General features: G+C 43.3%; 2 protein-coding genes across 15 annotated transcripts in view; one reads left to right on the top strand and one right to left on the bottom strand.

Annotated features, from left to right (window-relative positions):
* Window positions 1-16,815, bottom strand: part of LRRC7 (leucine rich repeat containing 7) — a 208,311-nt gene that overhangs the window by 8,128 nt on the left and 183,368 nt on the right. The window lies entirely within an intron of this gene.
* Window positions 1-16,815, top strand: part of LRRC40 (leucine rich repeat containing 40) — a 37,919-nt gene that overhangs the window by 12,707 nt on the left and 8,397 nt on the right. For 4 of the 9 annotated variants that reach the window (XM_079982248.1, XM_079982250.1, XM_079982249.1 and 1 more), the window contains exons 11-14: window positions 1,398-1,505; window positions 3,062-3,172; window positions 4,902-4,979; window positions 8,238-8,423. In XM_079982248.1, the coding sequence (XP_079838374.1) occupies window positions 1,398-1,505; window positions 3,062-3,172; window positions 4,902-4,979; window positions 8,238-8,423 (483 nt within the window). Of the gene's footprint in view, window positions 1-1,397; window positions 1,506-3,061; window positions 3,173-4,901; window positions 4,980-5,075; window positions 6,101-8,237; window positions 8,424-8,617; window positions 8,668-10,001; window positions 11,441-16,815 lie in introns of those variants that run through there. The other 5 variants (XM_079982252.1, XM_079982246.1, XR_013840336.1 and 2 more) reach the window with 4 other exon arrangements.

Below are 16,815 nucleotides of genomic sequence, written 5' to 3'. Positions count from 1 at the left end.
TCTTGGGTCTTCCAATGCTTAGCGATGAGTATCCTTGCTGCCGTTGTTGCATACAGGAAAAAAGTTCTGTCCTTCTTTATCACCCTCTGGCCGACAATACCCAGGAGGAAGGCCTCTGGTTTCTTGGGAAAAGTATACTTAAATACCTTTTTCAACTCATTATATATCATTTCCCAGAAGGCCTTCACTCTAGGGCACGTCCACCAGAGGTGAAAGAATGTTCCTTCATTTCCTTTACATTTCCAGCATTTGTTATCAGACAAATGGTATATTTTGGCAAGTTTAACTGGGGTCATGTACCATCTATATATCATTTTCATTACATTTTCCTTCAAAGCATTACATGCAGTGAAGTTCAACCCAGTGGTCCACAACCTTTCCCAGTCCTCAAACATAATGTTATACCCAATATCCTGTGCCCACTTTATCATAGCCGATTTAACCATTTCATCTTGTGTGTTCCATTTTAACAGCAAGTTATACATTCTTGAAAGTACCTTAGTCTTAGGTTCTAACAATTCTGTTTCCAATTTCGATTTCTCCACCTGGAACCCTAACTTTTTGTCATTTTTAAAGACTTCTTTAATCTGAGCGTAGTGTAGCCAGTCTCGCACTTTATCCTTCATTTTCTCCAAACTCTGCAATTTCCAATTGTCTCCATCTTTTTCTAGTATTTCCCCATATTTTGGCCATTTGGCCTCCATATTGGGTCTTTTTCGGGCCTTAGCTTCCAGAGGTGAAAGCCACCTCGGAGTTTTATTTTCCAATAAGTCTTTATATTTTGTCCAGACATTAAACACTGCTTTTCTGACAATATGGTTCTTAAAGGCCTTATTGATCTTAACCTTGTCATACCATAAGTATGCATGCCAACCAAAAGCATTGTTGAAACCTTCCAGGTCCAGTACGTCAGTGTCTTCGAGAAGTAGCCAGTCTTTCAGCCAGCAGAAAGCTGCGGCCTCATAGTACAACTTTAGGTCTGGCAGGGCAAAGCCCCCTCTTTCTTTCGCATCAGTTAGTATCTTAAACTTAATTCTGGGCTTTTTGCCCTGCCAGACAAACTTAGATATATCTCTCTGCCACTTCCGGAAGCACTCTGTCTTGTCCACAATCTGTTCTAAAAGTGTCTTTGGATTAGTATTGTTGAGGTTTTTTAGCTGGAGTTGCAAAGATTATAAAAACTCTAATGCATCTTTCCTTTTTAAAAATGCTGTCTCCTTAGGATACAAGGATCTGGCTTTCTAACCATGTTTTATTTTGATATTTGAGTACAATATAATTCATTTTGCAACATGACTCTTAAAAGTACAGTGCCTTTCCTATTGGAGTTCTGGCCAACTGATAATGTTGTTATCCTTCTATTAAATAATATGACTTTTTAAATAAATATTTTCCAGTGAAAAACAGGCAGCTGTAATTCCAAATGAAGTGCTGAATGCAGTTGGAACCAATCCAGTCACTACTGTAAATTTCAGCAAGAATCAGCTGACTGAAATTCCAGTAAGGTACTGTTTCTCCTATAGAAATATTAATTAAACCTTTTTGAGATGGTATTGGGGGGGGACTGGAGTGCAATCACATACACGACTGTACTTTTTGGTAGTGGGGGTGTTGTACTTCTTCATGTGCCCTCTCAAGATGTCTGGAGGATGGAAACATGAGAATGGGTCTTTTTTTGCAATGGCTCCCTGTTTGTGGAATGTTCTCCTCAGGGAGGCTGGCCAGGCACCTTCACTACATATCTTTAGGCACCAGGCAAAAAGATTCCTCTATAATGAGGCCTTTCACTGATTATGCAATCTATGGCCTTTTAAATGTATTTATGAGGGGGTTATTGGGATAGGTTTTTGTTCTTATTATGATATGTATTTGTTTTTAAGTTGTAAACCACCCTGTGATCTTCAGATGAAGGGCAGTATATAAATTTAAGTAATCCATAATAATAATTGTAAGACCTTTCATTGGGGTGGAGGAGGGCAGAGTGGTGTTAACTTAAAAGCAAATAAACCAAGGTTTGGCCTACAGCAGAATTTAGGAAATCATCACAATAGATAGACAGACAAGTGACCTGATTTGTACACAACACTAAACCATAGTTGAGTGTTATGTGAAGGGAGAAGAGTTACAGCAGAGTTTACTTTTACTTTTAAAGAATCCCAGCTTAACTCTACATATGAACGTAGGGCCAGTGGCGGAGCTTCAGGCTCTGGCATCAGGGGGCAGAGAGCAGGCGGGGTGTGATGCGCATCCTGGGGCAGGGCGCCCAGCGGAGGGAGGGCAGCCATGATGGCACCCCACAGGGATCACACTTCTGGGGGACGGGGCGCTCCCCCCACATTCCTCTTCCTCCACCAGTGCCTAGGGGTCTGATTTAAAACAAACTCTGTTAAGTTTTATAACAACCCAGATAGATAGATAGATAGATAGATAGATAGATAGATAGATAGATATTTGTGTGTGTGTGTGTATCTATGTATATACTGTACTGTATATATAAAAACTAAGCCATGGTTCTGTAAAAGTAAACTATTGTACACTTTGGCAAAATTATCCTCCTAGGCACATGGGATGTGAAGAGTGGAGTGCAGGTGTGTCCACATTGTTTTAAACCATGGTTGAGAGTTGCATGTGAATGTGGCCCAAGATTTCTGATACTGGCTTCTTCTAACAAACCATAGTTTAACAAGAGGAATCCAACATGATGCCAAACAGATGTTGTGGACTAGAACTCTTATTATCATTGGCCATTGGCCATGCTGGCTGGAGGTGATGGGACTTGTGGCCCAAAACATCAGCTACCGCTGGTTTAAAGTAAGCAGAGTTCCCAATTCAGACTTAGTGAGTTAGTTTGAAGCAGGAAGCAGGTATTTTCATATTGTGGCTGAGGCCTATCTGAAGCTGACCTAGGGCCCATTGGTGGGTCCTGCCCCAGTGTTTGAGAGAAACTAATAGAAAGTTACACAGTGGTGAATACAATCTGGTCTAATCTGATCTTTTGAAATAGCACGGAACAATTGATGAGATCAATTGCTTTTTTCTTTTTTTTACAACTGGGCTTCAGAATTGTGGAACTAAAAGAATCAGTCTCTGATATCAATTTTGGTTTCAACAAGCTCTCGTCTATTTCTCTGGAGCTCTGTATGCTTCACAGACTGACACATTTGGATGTTAGGTAGGTGATTACTTAAACCTTTGTTTATACGACATTTTTGAAGGGAATTTGTAGTTTCCCTTAAAGATTTTCTGCTTGATTAATGCTGACAGTTGAATGTTAGGCAATGTAGGTAGGTGTTTTGTTTTTTTTTAAAAAAATTGCACTGTATTTGTATTCAAGTGAATCCCAGAGCAGCTTGCAAACAGCAATGAACATAACAGTAGAACATCCCAGTTACAACACAAACACAACCATTTCAGTGCCTGAGCTATTAAAGCTGACCCTACCAAGCAGGCCCATGCAGAGCTTGTCTGAGGCCCGGACCAGAGTCTTGTTAGAATACAGTTATAAACTCGAAAAAGAAAAAGAAAAAGCAGCTGGTCCCTGACAGGACCCCCATTTGGATTAACCCTCTGAGGCTAGGGGCAAGTGTATCTGCTGCCCGCCCCCTGAATGGGTCTGCTACCAAATAATACAATATATAATAATTTATTGTAATCTATAAAGCAATGTTAATAAAACAGTAGCTAAAAAGTAGGCTAAACTTTTTTACATTCACCCATACCCTACTTCTTCCATTCAGTACAGGTAACTTGCATCTTATGAGCCCTTACAGCAGAGCTTTCCAAACTTTTCATATTGGTGACACACTTTTTAGACATGCATCATTTTGCAATCCATTAATTAAGTTTTACTAACAAACCAGAGGTTAAACTAACCCCTTTCCAGCCCCTGGAAGAGCACAGGAAGTGTTCGCACAACACACTGACACACTGCAGCTGACACACTAACGTGTTGTGACACAGTTTGGAAAGTTCTGCCTTACGGTGAGGCTTTCAGAAGGCAGTGTGAGGGCTCTGGCCCAGAGCCCTCATACTGCCTTACCAAAGCCAAGTAAGCCCACAGTAGCAGCTTTGTGCAGCTTGAGGGAGCATAAATAAATGGTGAATGGTCTTCTCCATTTATTTATCCCCCCCCCGCCCCCCTGCACAAAGTTTCAGTTGTGTAAGTTAAGTTACACGTTAAGTTGTGAGGTACCTGTAATATGCATATAACACTTTTTCCAGATGCTTAGTCTGATGCTTCTCAGAAGCTCACAAGTGGGTCTTAACCCTCCATTTTCTCTGATCTCAGCAACTGGTAGTCAAAAGCATATTGTTCCTGAACATGGTGGTTCTACTGGTACTAATGTGCACTCATCATATATGTTGATTTATATGTAGGGTACATACAGTGGTGCCCCGCAAGACGAACGCCTCGCAAGACAGAAAACCCGCTAGACGAAAGGGTTTTCCATTTTGGAGGTGCTTCGCAAAACGAATTTCCCTATGGGCTTGCTTCGCAAGACGAAAATGTCTTGCGAGTTCCTGCGGTTTTTTTTTTCTCCCCCCCTTTTTCTAAGCCGCTAAGCCGCTTATCAGCTGATCCGCTAAGCTGCTAAAAGCCGCTAACCCGCTAATAGCGCTAATCTGCTAAGCCGTCAATGGGCTTGCTTCGCAAGACGAAAAAACCGCTAGACGAAGAGACTCGCGGAATGGATTAATTTCGTCTTGCGAGGCACCACTGTAATTTCCTATACACAAGTGATACTTTGTCATGGGAATTCACAATAGAATAGGTACCAACAGTTCTGCTTGCTTATTGAGACAAATGAATCTAAATCTTGTATTTGAAAATGGTTCAGTTAAAATAGCAACTTTTAATAAAAAATAATAGTTGGTGTATTTGGTTGCTTTTTTCAACTTAGAAATAACATTTTGACATCTCTGCCTGATGAAATGGAAGCACTGACAAAACTGCAAATAATTAATCTTGCCTTTAACAGGTAAGTGGTCTTGTAGATAACTTTACCAAAATTGCTAAATACATGGTCGGTCTTTTGTCTTAGCTTTGTAGTATTACAGGACATCCCTATTCCTAGGATCTACAGCAGGCTTCTGCTTTTAGAACTTCACTCAAAAAATCTGCTTGCCTCATCAGTGTCCTGTTGGAAGAGGAAACTTCTCTGTCACTTCAGCTTAAGTCACGTGTGGGGAACCTGTGGCGTTCCAGATGTTGTTTTCTTATGAATGAACTGCTTCCTGAAGTGATTTTAACAATAAAAACATCAACAATGAAAACCATGTCAAAGCAAATACAAATATAGATTGGAATAAATATCCTCCTTAAAAGGAAGGTCTTCAACAGGTGCCAGAAAGACAATAGCGATGGCCAGTGCTTTTTTTCTAGAAAAAGAGGTGCTGGTACTCACCATGAAGTTGTTGCAGTAAGTGCTTCACTTTTTAACAACAACAAAAAGAGAGTTGACGGTACTGTGTACCCTTGACGGTACTCTGTGTACCCCGTGGGGGGTGGGGGGGGGAAGCACTGGCGATAGCTCCTATCTGTTATTTAATGGAAGGAATTTCAAAGAGTAGGCACTGTCACTCTAAAGGCCTGACTCCTACATCATATGAAAGAAAACAGAAATGGTTTTTGACAGAGACCCTATTTTGCAGAGCTCAGTATTCAGTTGGGTGTTTATTTTTCCTCCAAGGAGTACAATATGGTGTATGTGATTTCCCCACTCCTCATTTTATTTTCCCAACCACCCTGAACTGTCAAGATGATGGCAGAAAAAACAGATGAGCATATGAGATTGTACCATGTGCAAGCCATAGCCAAGTTGCACATCATTGTGCAGAAAACTGGAATTCTTTAAGCCAATTAATTGAAAATGGTGAAAAAAGAGAAGCATCTATGCATTTTCAATAGCTATGGGTGAAGCCTCACGAAATTAGAAAAAGGACAAGCCCATCTTGTAATTTCATACAGCAGTGTAATTCAAATCCACCCTCTGCAGGGACACATCCAACTCCTCATGGACTCATAAGGTAACTCATTCATTCATTCATTCATTTCAAAACTGTAACTGTTTAAAAGGACCAGTTACCCTTGTACCGTGTTTTTCGTCCCATAGGACGCTCCGTCCCATAGGACGCACCTAATTTTTTTGGGGGGAAATAAAGGAAAAATTTTTTTCCTTTATTTCCCCCCCAAAAGCAGGTCGGGGAAACCGAACCAGGTCGAGGAACGGCGCTGCGCCTCCCTGCTGTCCCCCGAGCTTGTGGGGCTGGCCAATGTCTGCCTCAGGCGGCAGGCTGCTATCCGCAGCGTGGGGAGACCTGCGGGGAACTCCTGCAGGGCTCCCCACGCTGCGGATGTCTGTCCGGCGCGCGGGGGGCTCTGCTTTAGGGCGCCCCGCCCGCCGGGCGGCAAGCTGCTATCCGCAGCGTGGGGAGCCCTGCGGGGAACTCCTGCAGGGCTCCCCAAGCTGCGGGTGTCTGCCCGGCGCACGGGGCGCTCTGCTTCAGGGCGCCCTGCCTGCCGGGCGGCAGGATGCTATCCGCAGCATGGGGAGCCCTGCGGAGAACTCCCACAGGGCTGCCTAGGCTGCGGATGTGTTCCCGAAGCACCGGGTGCTCTGCTTTCAGCACGCAGGGCGTTCCGGGAAGCAGGCTACTATCCGCAGCCTAGACAGCCCTGTGGGAACTCCCGCAGGGCTGCCTAGGCTGCAGATGTCTTCCTGAAGCCTGGAGAGCGAGAGGGGTCGGTGTGCATCGACCCCTCTCGCTCTCCAAGCTTCAGCGAAAGCCTGCATTCGCCCCATAGGACGCACCCAGATTTCCCCTTCATTTTTGGAGGGGAAAAAGTGCGTCCTATAGGGCAAAAAATACGGTAAATCCTTCCACATATATGCATCTAGGGGAAAATACCTAAAGTGAAAGAAAAGGCATGCTTTTGAATCCTTACGAAAAAGTTGCTGAGGGAATTAGTGTTTATACATTTATTTGACTGTGCCCCTCTAGGTGCTGTTGCCTTGGAAACATTCCCCTGACCTTTTATGCCTTGGGAGAGTCAGCTCTCTAAAGAGAAACATTTTGAGCCTGAAATTCTAGCATTGTCATGAAGGCAGGGAATGAAAAAGGCAAGAAAACTCCTCAGTTTAGCAACACCAAAAGGGATAGAGAGGAAGAAACACAGTTAAAAAATCCCCACCAGCTCACAAAATACACAATAGGAAAGACACAAGATCAAGTAAAGGAAAGTACTTGAGAAGAGAACAGAAGGAGCCAACTGTCACCAACTTCAGGCAGGTTGTCTGGTGAGAGGGATGACTCCTGGAGTTCTGGAGAAGGCTGCAAAAGGCTTGAGTGGACCATGTTACTTTCAGTAGGAAGCATCTCTATGAAGAACGTCAGCCATTATTAGCTGAAAAATTAGAAGCTCCAAATATTGGCTTCGTTCTAGACTTTAATTGGTTGCACATAGTTTCATTGAAAGCAATATGGTTAAGTAGTGGCTGACTTAGAATTATAGAATCTTAGGTTGGAAGGGACCCAAGGGTCCTCTAGTCCAACCCCCTGCAGTGCAGAAATCTCAGCTAAAGCATTCATGACAGATGACCATCCAATCTCTGCTTAAAAACCTCCAAGGAAGAAGAATCTACCACCTTTCATGGTAGACTGTTCCACTGCCGAACAGCTTTTACTGTCAAAGTTTTTCTAAATGTATTAGTCAGAATCTCCTTTCTTGCAACTTGAAGCCATTGGTTTGAGTCCTACTCTCCAGAGCAGGAGAAAACAAGCATGCTCCCTCCCGTGAGATGACAGCCCATGAGATATTTTAAGATGGCTATCATATCTCTGTCTCTTTCCCAGGCTAAACATATCCAGCTCCTACAAGCGCTCCCTGTAAGGCTTAATTTGCAGACCCTTAATCATCTTGGTTGCCCTCTGCACATGTTCTAGCTTGTCAACATCCTTCTTAGATTATGGTGCCCAGAAGTGCACACAGTATTCCAGGTGTGGTCTGACCAAGGCAGAATAGAGTGGTATTACTTCCCTTGATATGGATGCTACACTTCTGTTGCTGCAGCCTAGAATAGAACTTAATCTGAATCCAACCCTTGGTTTTGTAAATTAGTTCTCTAAAGACTCCTAATGAACTCAAGTCACTTGTGCAGTAGTTGTATTTACAAATTATATTCTTGGGTAGGTCATTCGTAATTATATTAATGAAGTGTCTCTGGTTTTCTTCATAGATTTAAAATATTTCCATATGTGCTGTATCACATTCCAACTCTTGAAACAATCCTCCTTGCTAATAATCAGGTTGGATCCCTGGACCCTCTGCAAATAAAGAAGTTGGGCAGGCTTGGTACCCTAGATCTTCAAAATAATGACCTCTTACAAGTACCACCAGAACTTGGGAACTGTGTCAATCTCAGGTGATTAACTTCATGAATTTTGGATAACTTTTTCCTATACAGCATATTCTAGTTGAAAATGTTCATATTCTAGGAAAGACTAAACAAAGCAGTACAAATGTTCATAATGAAATCAATCTCATTTTTGTGTCATCTGACTATTTGAATAGATTAGGTTACAATTTTGAAAATGTGTACTTTTTAGATCTTTTCAGACATTGGTTGAATTGAACAAGATTCTGCTTCCCAGGATTGTATACACTTAGTAAGCATGGGTACAATATAAATGAATGAATAGTTTTCCTAATCCTATATGGGATAGAATTTCACAAACGAGATTTGTTAGAAAGCCCATGTTCAAATAAGCTCAGGAGAACCCTGTTTGCAAAACTGCTCATCCTAACTGATGGTCCTAAATAGATGGTGATGCAGTTTTCTTTTCAAGGTGCAATGCTGGAATTTTATGCATAAATCAGCGAGTGGTGAAGTGGCTCAACTGTTGAATAAAATAATAATGGTCTGATGCAGACAGGGAGAATTGATTTAGATGTATTCTCCTGATCCCTTTGGTCCCAATTAAGGGATCAATATTGAGTCAGGGGATCATGTATATCTGCAGCATGAACTCCCCCAACCAGGTTCAAGATTTACAATAACACTAGAATTTTAAGCTGGTTTCAAATTCAATGAATTCCATCTACAAAGGTCTGAGTAAGAACAATGTAAAACATTTCCCAAGTGACTGTTTAAGAAAGAGAGTGTTTTCTTTTCCCCCTTGAATTTTAAAGGTGTGGCTTATCTGCGGGTGCGGCTTATATTCAGGCCAATATGGTTTATTTGCCATCTTTCAACCACAACTGGACTTATTCAGGGCAAAATATTATTATCGCTTCATCTGCTTAAAATTTCAACAACACACTAGATTAGTGTTTCTATTCAATCTCTCACAAAGACAATACTCGAATATAAGCCGCTCCCTTAAAATTGGGTTGCAGGCTGAAAATTGCTGCGGTTGGTAGAATTGTAACTCCAAGCCAATTTAAGTCTTTGATCTTGCAAGCCCGCAAAAGTTACTGTACAATCGCTAAAATCGCAAATCACTATTCAATTGCTACAATTCCGCAGCTGCTCAAGCTCTCAAATAGGCAATAAAACATTTTTTGTTCCGTTTTACCATATGTCTGTTTCAGCAGCGATATCATAAAAGCCAATTTTTGTAAGGTTGTGAATATAAGCCACACTTTAACTTTTCACGGTAAGAATTTTTTGGGGGGCTGGGAAGTGCCACTTATATTTGGGCCAATACGGTAAATGAGTAGAGAAGGCTTCCTCAGCCTCATGCCCTCCAGATGTGTGGGACACAATTCCCATAATTCCTGACAATTAGCCATGCTGCTTGAGGCTGATGGGAGTTGGTCTAAAACATTTGGAGGGCACTAGGCTGGAGTAGAGGCATTGCTGACTTCCATTTTAAAATAAATGACACAATAAAATAAAAGTGATAATATTTTCTCATTTATGAATGGCGATTGTGTGTATGCATGTACATGCGTGCACACACATACAGTAGTCTTAACTGGTTTTTGGTCCTTCTGTTAGGACACTTTTGCTGGAAGGCAATCCTTTCCGGACTCCTCGAGCTGCTATTCTTGCCAAGGGGACAGCTGCTGTGCTTGAATACCTAAGAAGCAGAATTCCTACTTGATCTGTTGTGCTTGGTTTGAACTGAAATGTGTGCAAGATCTTACCTTCTGAAACATGAAGATCGAAGTCCTTATACATGAGAACTATTTGCTTCGTTTAGCATAAGCTCAATGCATATGCTGGGGTCACTTTTTAAGAGCTGTTTCACAAAGGACTCTTACCTTGCATGCCTCCAGTTCAAACGATGCTTGTGTACATACTTGTATGGTGTATGGTAGGTTATTGATAGATGGTTCTATTTGTCCAGCAGCAGTTCCCCTGATCATGACATGATTGTAAAAATACTGCTATCATCTAGGCATTATTGATAGCTGTATCCATGTACCCATCTGGTCTCTTCTTAACCCACATATTCTATATGAACAGGTGCTGTACGTTACCCAAAATTGGATATGGTTAGAATTCTGCTATTGTGTTAATTTTTTTAAAATCCTGTTCTAAATTTCCTTTTCTTTTAGCTAATTTTAAGGTCACCAAGAAAAGGGCTGCCCCCAAAATAAAATAAATGCAGATCTTGATTTGCATAATATGAAGCATTTGCACCAAGCGATTGCCTGCTGAAGAATTATGGTGCTGACTTAATCACTAATGAATTGGCACATTTATCAAAATAGTATTTGAAAATAAAATTCAAATTATATATCAAATGATCAGTTTCATAAATTTAACCAAATGACTTAGTGCAACTGTTTACAAATGCCAGAAATGTTTAGAAAAACTCTGCTGTGTGGAACATCACAAATGTTGGAATATTTTTTTCTGTTTTTTTACAATTAATACTTGGTTGTGTGTGTGCCTTGCAATTATTCAAGATGCTAGTTTGCCAAAATGAGCAGTTAACATTTATTTTCCTTTTTTAAATGTTATTGCTATTAAGAGCTGCTTCTTTTTGAAGATGCCCTACTTGTACAAGGATAGTTTAGGATGAAGACACATGGCCTGTGTCAGCTGTGAACACCACACATATGAATTTTCTCCTTTCTTTGCAAAAAACTGTGAAACTGGGAGTTGGAAAGGAGGAGGCGTGTAGCTGCACTAGAGTACGATCTATTATATGAAATTCTTTTAACTCTAAAACTGTTCAACCATGCAACCCCACTTTCAGATTAAATTTTTAAGACTTGTAAAACTAGAAACTTTTTGGAAGAGGGTTATTGATGTGAATTTCCCTGATCTGTTCTTAATTTGGGACAGCCATGCCTAAACCCTTAAATGTGTTGTCCTGGTCTTGCTTTTGTGTTTTTAATAATCTGTTGGGAACCGCCCAGAGTGGCTGGGGAAACCCAGCCAGATGGGTGGGGTATGAATAATAAATTATTATGATTATTATAGTAGCCCCTGTGTTGAGTTATGTATAATTAGAAGCATATATACACTATTGCCCATAAGATATTTTCCTTTTCCCCAAACTTTGGATACAGTTATGAAAGCCATAGTCTGCACCCAATGAGAGACTAGTGCAGGGGTGATTAACCTGTTTTTGGAACAAAACTCCCATCACTTCTGACCATTAGCCATGCTGTTTGGGGCTAATAGGAGCTGGAGTCCAGCATCATCTAGAAGGCCACCAGTTAGCTGCCCCTGGTCTCATTGCTGTTGTGATCTAGCAACTGCCCATGCCACCTTCCCTTAAAACATTTCCAGAAAGCGTGTTCTCCTTCATGGAGAGCACGTGTTGCGGTGGGGTCTGCTGAGCCACCCCTCTGTTACCAGGCAGGGTCTCTAAAGATGGCCTGGGGCAGTGATTGGTTCACTGGGTTGCTGGGGTAAAAGTTATGTTGCAATTTTGGTGGGAGGGGTAGAATGTTTAAATACTCTGCACGCAGCTTGGAGCTTTCTCTTTGCTGTGTGCAACGGATCACCTGGAGCGCTGGACCGTCTGGAGGACAGTGGAGCGATCTTCTCATTGTCTCATTGTCTGGTTACATTTCTTTATTTTCCCCTTCTTTTTAATCTTCTCTAGTTCCTTAATTAATTTAATTCCCCCCCTTTTTTCCTGTTTGATTTCCCACCCCACCCCTTACCCTGCCCTTTGGGAAGATTCTCCCTGTACCTGTGAGCGCCGCCTGTGCATAATCCTCCTGGGCTTGCCTTTCCCAATAGGGAGAGAGCCCCCATTATTGAGTTCCTTTAATATTGCAATGAGACAAAAAGGCAGAGAGCAGAAGCAGGGAGGCTTTATTTTGCAAAAAGGTTTTCCCTATTTTCACCTGTTTAATTGTGGGGCTAGTCAGGGCTGTTCACAGCTTACCTGGAATCACTTTCATTTATAGTATCCCCATAGGTTGGCTTTATTTTGGGTGCGTGCAGTGCTGTTGGCCAAATTTTAATCTAGCCTTGGGCGGGAGCACTATTTTGAGTTCCTTTAATATTGCAATGAGACAAAAAGGCAGAGAGCAGAAGCAGGGAGGCCTGCACGGCCTGCACATATAATTCAAGCCTAAGCCTGCTACAGTTAGCAGTATAGTAAATTACCAGCTTACTTGGAATCACTTTCGTTTATAGTATCCCCATAGGTTGGCTTTATTTTGGGTGATTGCAGTGCTGTTGGCTGAATTTTAATCTAGCCTTGGGCGGGAGCACTATTTTGAGTTCCTTTAATATTGCAATGAGACAAAAAAGGCAGAGAGCAGAAGCAGGGAGGCCTTCACAGCCTGCTCGGCCTGCACATATCATTCAAGCCTAAGCCTGCTACAGTTAGCAGTACAGTAAATTGTTAAGTTTCTGTGACATGTGACTGATTCTCTCTATTAAGAATGTATCTGTTTGTTTGCAGGCTCACTTGTTGCTAATGTATATCTTGGCCAGACAGAGTGGAGCCAGAGGCTCTCTGTGCCTCCAATGAGCACTCTTTGTATGCTCTTTAACTATGCTGTTTCTGAACAAGTTTATTTTCTTCAAGTTTGTTTTTCCCTGATAGTGGCGACTGCCGTTTTAGAGACGAGCCATTGTGGCTTAGTGGCTAGAGTGCAGGACTAGGACCTGGGAGACAGGGTTCATATCCCCCACTTAGCCATTGTTATAACAAAGCAAAACAAGCTGCTCCTTTTGGACTGTTTTGTTGCTGGGTAGTTTGGCCCATTTGTGTTATTGCTCCCAAAAAGAACTTTGGGTTTCTTGAGGAGGTGCTTCCCTCTAAAGGGCAAGCAGGGGTACCTGGACAGGCGGTGGGCTGCCTCGAGTTTGTTATCTCATTGGAAACATTTATGTCTGGCCTAGCAGGTGATCCTAGGGCTTGGCCCTCTTGGCCCTAGAATTTGATGGCCTCTGGCAGCGTTTCTGGCCTGAATAGCGTCCCCATGTGATGCACAAAGCATTGGTTTCACCTGTTCCTCACATTGTTTAGGTTTTTCTTTTTGCAGACTATGACAGGGCCTTTGCAGATGCCTCCAGAGCTTGCCTCTCCTGCAGAGGATGACTTGTTGATGCCCCAGGTGCCTTCTTCCAGAAGGAAGCATCTTCAGAGGCAGGAAAAAGCGGAGCAGGGATGATGCTTACACCTCCTTGCAGGTAAATCATCCCTGGGCTCTGATGGATGATTCAGACATCACCTTGGACCTCTCCAGGGGTCAGGGTGAGGCTGTTCCGGGTCTTTAGGGATCATCCTGGATAGTGTATCATCCTGGTCAGTGTATGGTGCCGGTAATGCCTAGGTTGCAGGATTGGTCCCTGTATGGGACAGCTACATGCTCCCTCATTACTCTACCCAGACACTGAGGTCCAGCGCCGAGGGCCTTTCTGGTGGTTCCTTCACTGTGAGAAGCCAAGTTACAGGGAACCAGGTGGAGGGCCTTCTTGGAAGTGGCACCCGCCCTGTGGTACACCCTCCCACCAGATGTCTACTACCAGACTTTTAGAAGACATCTAAGGCAGCCCTGTTTAGGGAAGCTTTTAATGTTTGGTGCATTACTGTATTTTAATATTTTGTTGGAAGCTGCCCAGAGTGGCTGGGGAAAGCCCAGGGTACAAACAGATTTATTATTATTATTATTATTATTATTATTATTATTATTATTATTATTATATTGTGGGAGAGTGGACTAGATGATCCTCGGAGTCCCTTCCAACCCCACTATTCTATAAGTGGTAATTCACTATGATGGGAATGTTAGACGCAGGGCTGCCATCATCCCCTTAGCTCGCTAGGATAGCAGGGACGGGGACATGTGGACCACTTGCGCAGCTCCACATTTCAAATGGAAATTCCCTGAGCAATAGAACCGGAAGCTGGTATGCAGGAAGCTGGCCCGGTGGCAGCTTTGCTGGGACTTCTTTAGGGTTTCTGGCCAGTGTTGGCCCTGTAAATTTACACATCATGGTGGCAACACAAGGCAGGGCATCTTGCCCAAGCAGGGGCTGGCAAGCAATAACTCAACACCTCTCACCCATATTTCCATAAACATATCTCCCTTGAAAGCGTGGCTAAAAGGTTATCTAGATGGGTCAGTAGCTTTGTGCTTGTGGGAAGGGTTTTTCCCAAGGTTTGGGATTCCTCTGGCTTTTCAGCCAGTGGCTCAGAATACAGCAACTCAAAAGCCAGTTAGAGAGCTACCTGTGGTAGCCAGAAAGAAGGTTAGGAAGCAGCTTTCATTGGGACGTATGGTGGGATCCCCTTGATTCTCCTTCTAGTCCCGATTTTCATTTATCCCCATTGGGGATCGTCCCTAAGAAAGCCCCATATAATTCCATCTGATCCATATTTATCGCACCCCAAAGGCACCTCAGTGAATGATGCTTTCCCTCCGGAATTGTTCCGTGAAATACGCATCTTTGGATCAGGCAGTTGAGCTTACCAACAAATTGGAGGAGGTGCCTTGTTGCCATTATGCGATATTGAATTGGCTGTTAGGCTGCTGCCGGTTCACCCTCAAGATTTTAAGTAGTTAGGCTTTAATTGGATGGTCCTTATATTGATAAGGCGATGCCAGTGGGTTGCTCAATAGACTGTGCAGCACTTGAATCCTTTAGCGTCTTTCTGGATTGAACATTGCGAGTCAAGACTCGTTTAACTGGGGGTATCATTATGTGGATTATTTTACTGGCTGGTTCATGTGACACCAGCCTCTGCTTAGCTTACTAGATGCCCCTTTATTCCCTGAGGAGCTGGGTGTTCTGTTGGCAGTGGAGGACAGTGGGTCCTACTGCCCCTTTTAACGTATTTGGGGGCTAGCTGGATACCGTTGCTCAAACATCTGCTTGCCTGTGGAAAAGCTGTTTGCCTTGAAGGATGCTATTCTTGTAATACTTCCTCTGAAGCAAGTGTTGCTTTGTCAGATCCTATCATTCCTAGGTCAGTTAAATTTTGCATGCAGGGTGGTTGCTCCAGGCTGCCCCTTCCATTCCTGCTTGGCCAGGTGGTCTCATGGCCCAGGGTCCCTTCATCATCATGTACAGTGGCCTTGAGCCTGGCAGGGCAAGGCAATCACATGTAACCTAATGTTTCTCGAGTTTTCCCCATTGTAGTGTCAGCACACATCTGGACTGAGGAGTTTAGGGACCGTCGGGTCTGTCTTGGTCTGATAACCAGGCAGTGTGAGAGTCCTGGCAAAATGGTCCTCATGCTCTGGCAGAGTCTTCGCACTGCTTAAGGTTTAATATTGCGTTTCTGCTCGCTTTATTTCGGGATCATCTAATGTTTTTGCTGTTGCTCTATCCCGTTTTTTCAGTTGGAAAGCTTCAGATCCTGGGCTCTGGACGCCCAGCTATAGCCGGATTTTTCTGGAGCTCCTGTGGCACTTGGCAACAATTAATAATTATGAGGAGTAGTAGCTTACGTTTCCCCATCCGCTTTCAGGTCTTATGAGAAGGCCTGGACTGATTTCTTAATATTTAGCTGGCAGTCCTCGGCCATTCAGAGGAACCTGCCCCCATCCTCTGAGCAGGACCTGCAGTAATTCACCCACCTGCTGCAGATCGGATGCAGTGTTAAAACTATCAGAATTCAGTCCGCTGCAATGTCTGTGAGAGTAAAGCTTTAATTTTTCAGAGACCCTTCTAAAAGTGTGTCGTGCGCAGGGTCTCGGAAGGTTGGAATAGGCTCCAACCTTCACAGGACAGCAGGCAGGAAGCCGGTCAATCTGACCTATGCAGTATCCGCTACAAGTTAAGACTTGTCGGCTGGTTCAAGATTAAGATGAGACTTATTTCAGTATTCCATTGTAATTTTGGTGTACTGAGGGTTGGGGAAATTGTGTTGGAGCCAGCACGGGGCTGAGAGTTTGGAGGCTTATTGCCTCAGGACTTTTCCTTATCTGCTTTGGAGCTTGTCATAAGAGTCTGGAGCTGAAAGTCAGACCTAGTGAGCAGGGTTGCCACCATCAGGCTTCCAGTCACAGGTGAGGTGGGCCCTTGCCCTGTTATTGGATACCGGAAATATTTGGCTTTTCGTTCCCCTGGGGGCTGGCTCGATCCTAGTGCACAGAAATGGGTTCTGGTTCATCAGGCATCTAATTGCTCACGTCGTGCGCCAGTTATTGCAGCCTGCGGTTTGCCTACCGCTGAACACACCTCATTCCTTCCAAATAGGTGCTGCTGCAAAGGCTGCGTAGACAGGATTGTGAATACGGGTCATTGGAAGTCTGACGCTTACAAAGGTTATGTCAGGAAGCATCGCCAATGATGCCTGAGCTGATGCCTGTCTGTTATTCCTTTTGTCATAGGAGCAGCTGTGCGCATTTGGATTGTCGGCCACAGCATCATGCACTGAGCT

The sequence above is a fragment of the Podarcis cretensis genome, assembly GCF_951804945.1.
Source record: "Podarcis cretensis genome assembly, chromosome: 6".
Lineage (NCBI taxonomy): Eukaryota > Metazoa > Chordata > Lepidosauria > Squamata > Lacertidae > Podarcis > Podarcis cretensis.
Note: the sequence above shows the minus strand (reverse complement) of the source record. Positions and strands in the feature narration are given on the sequence as shown.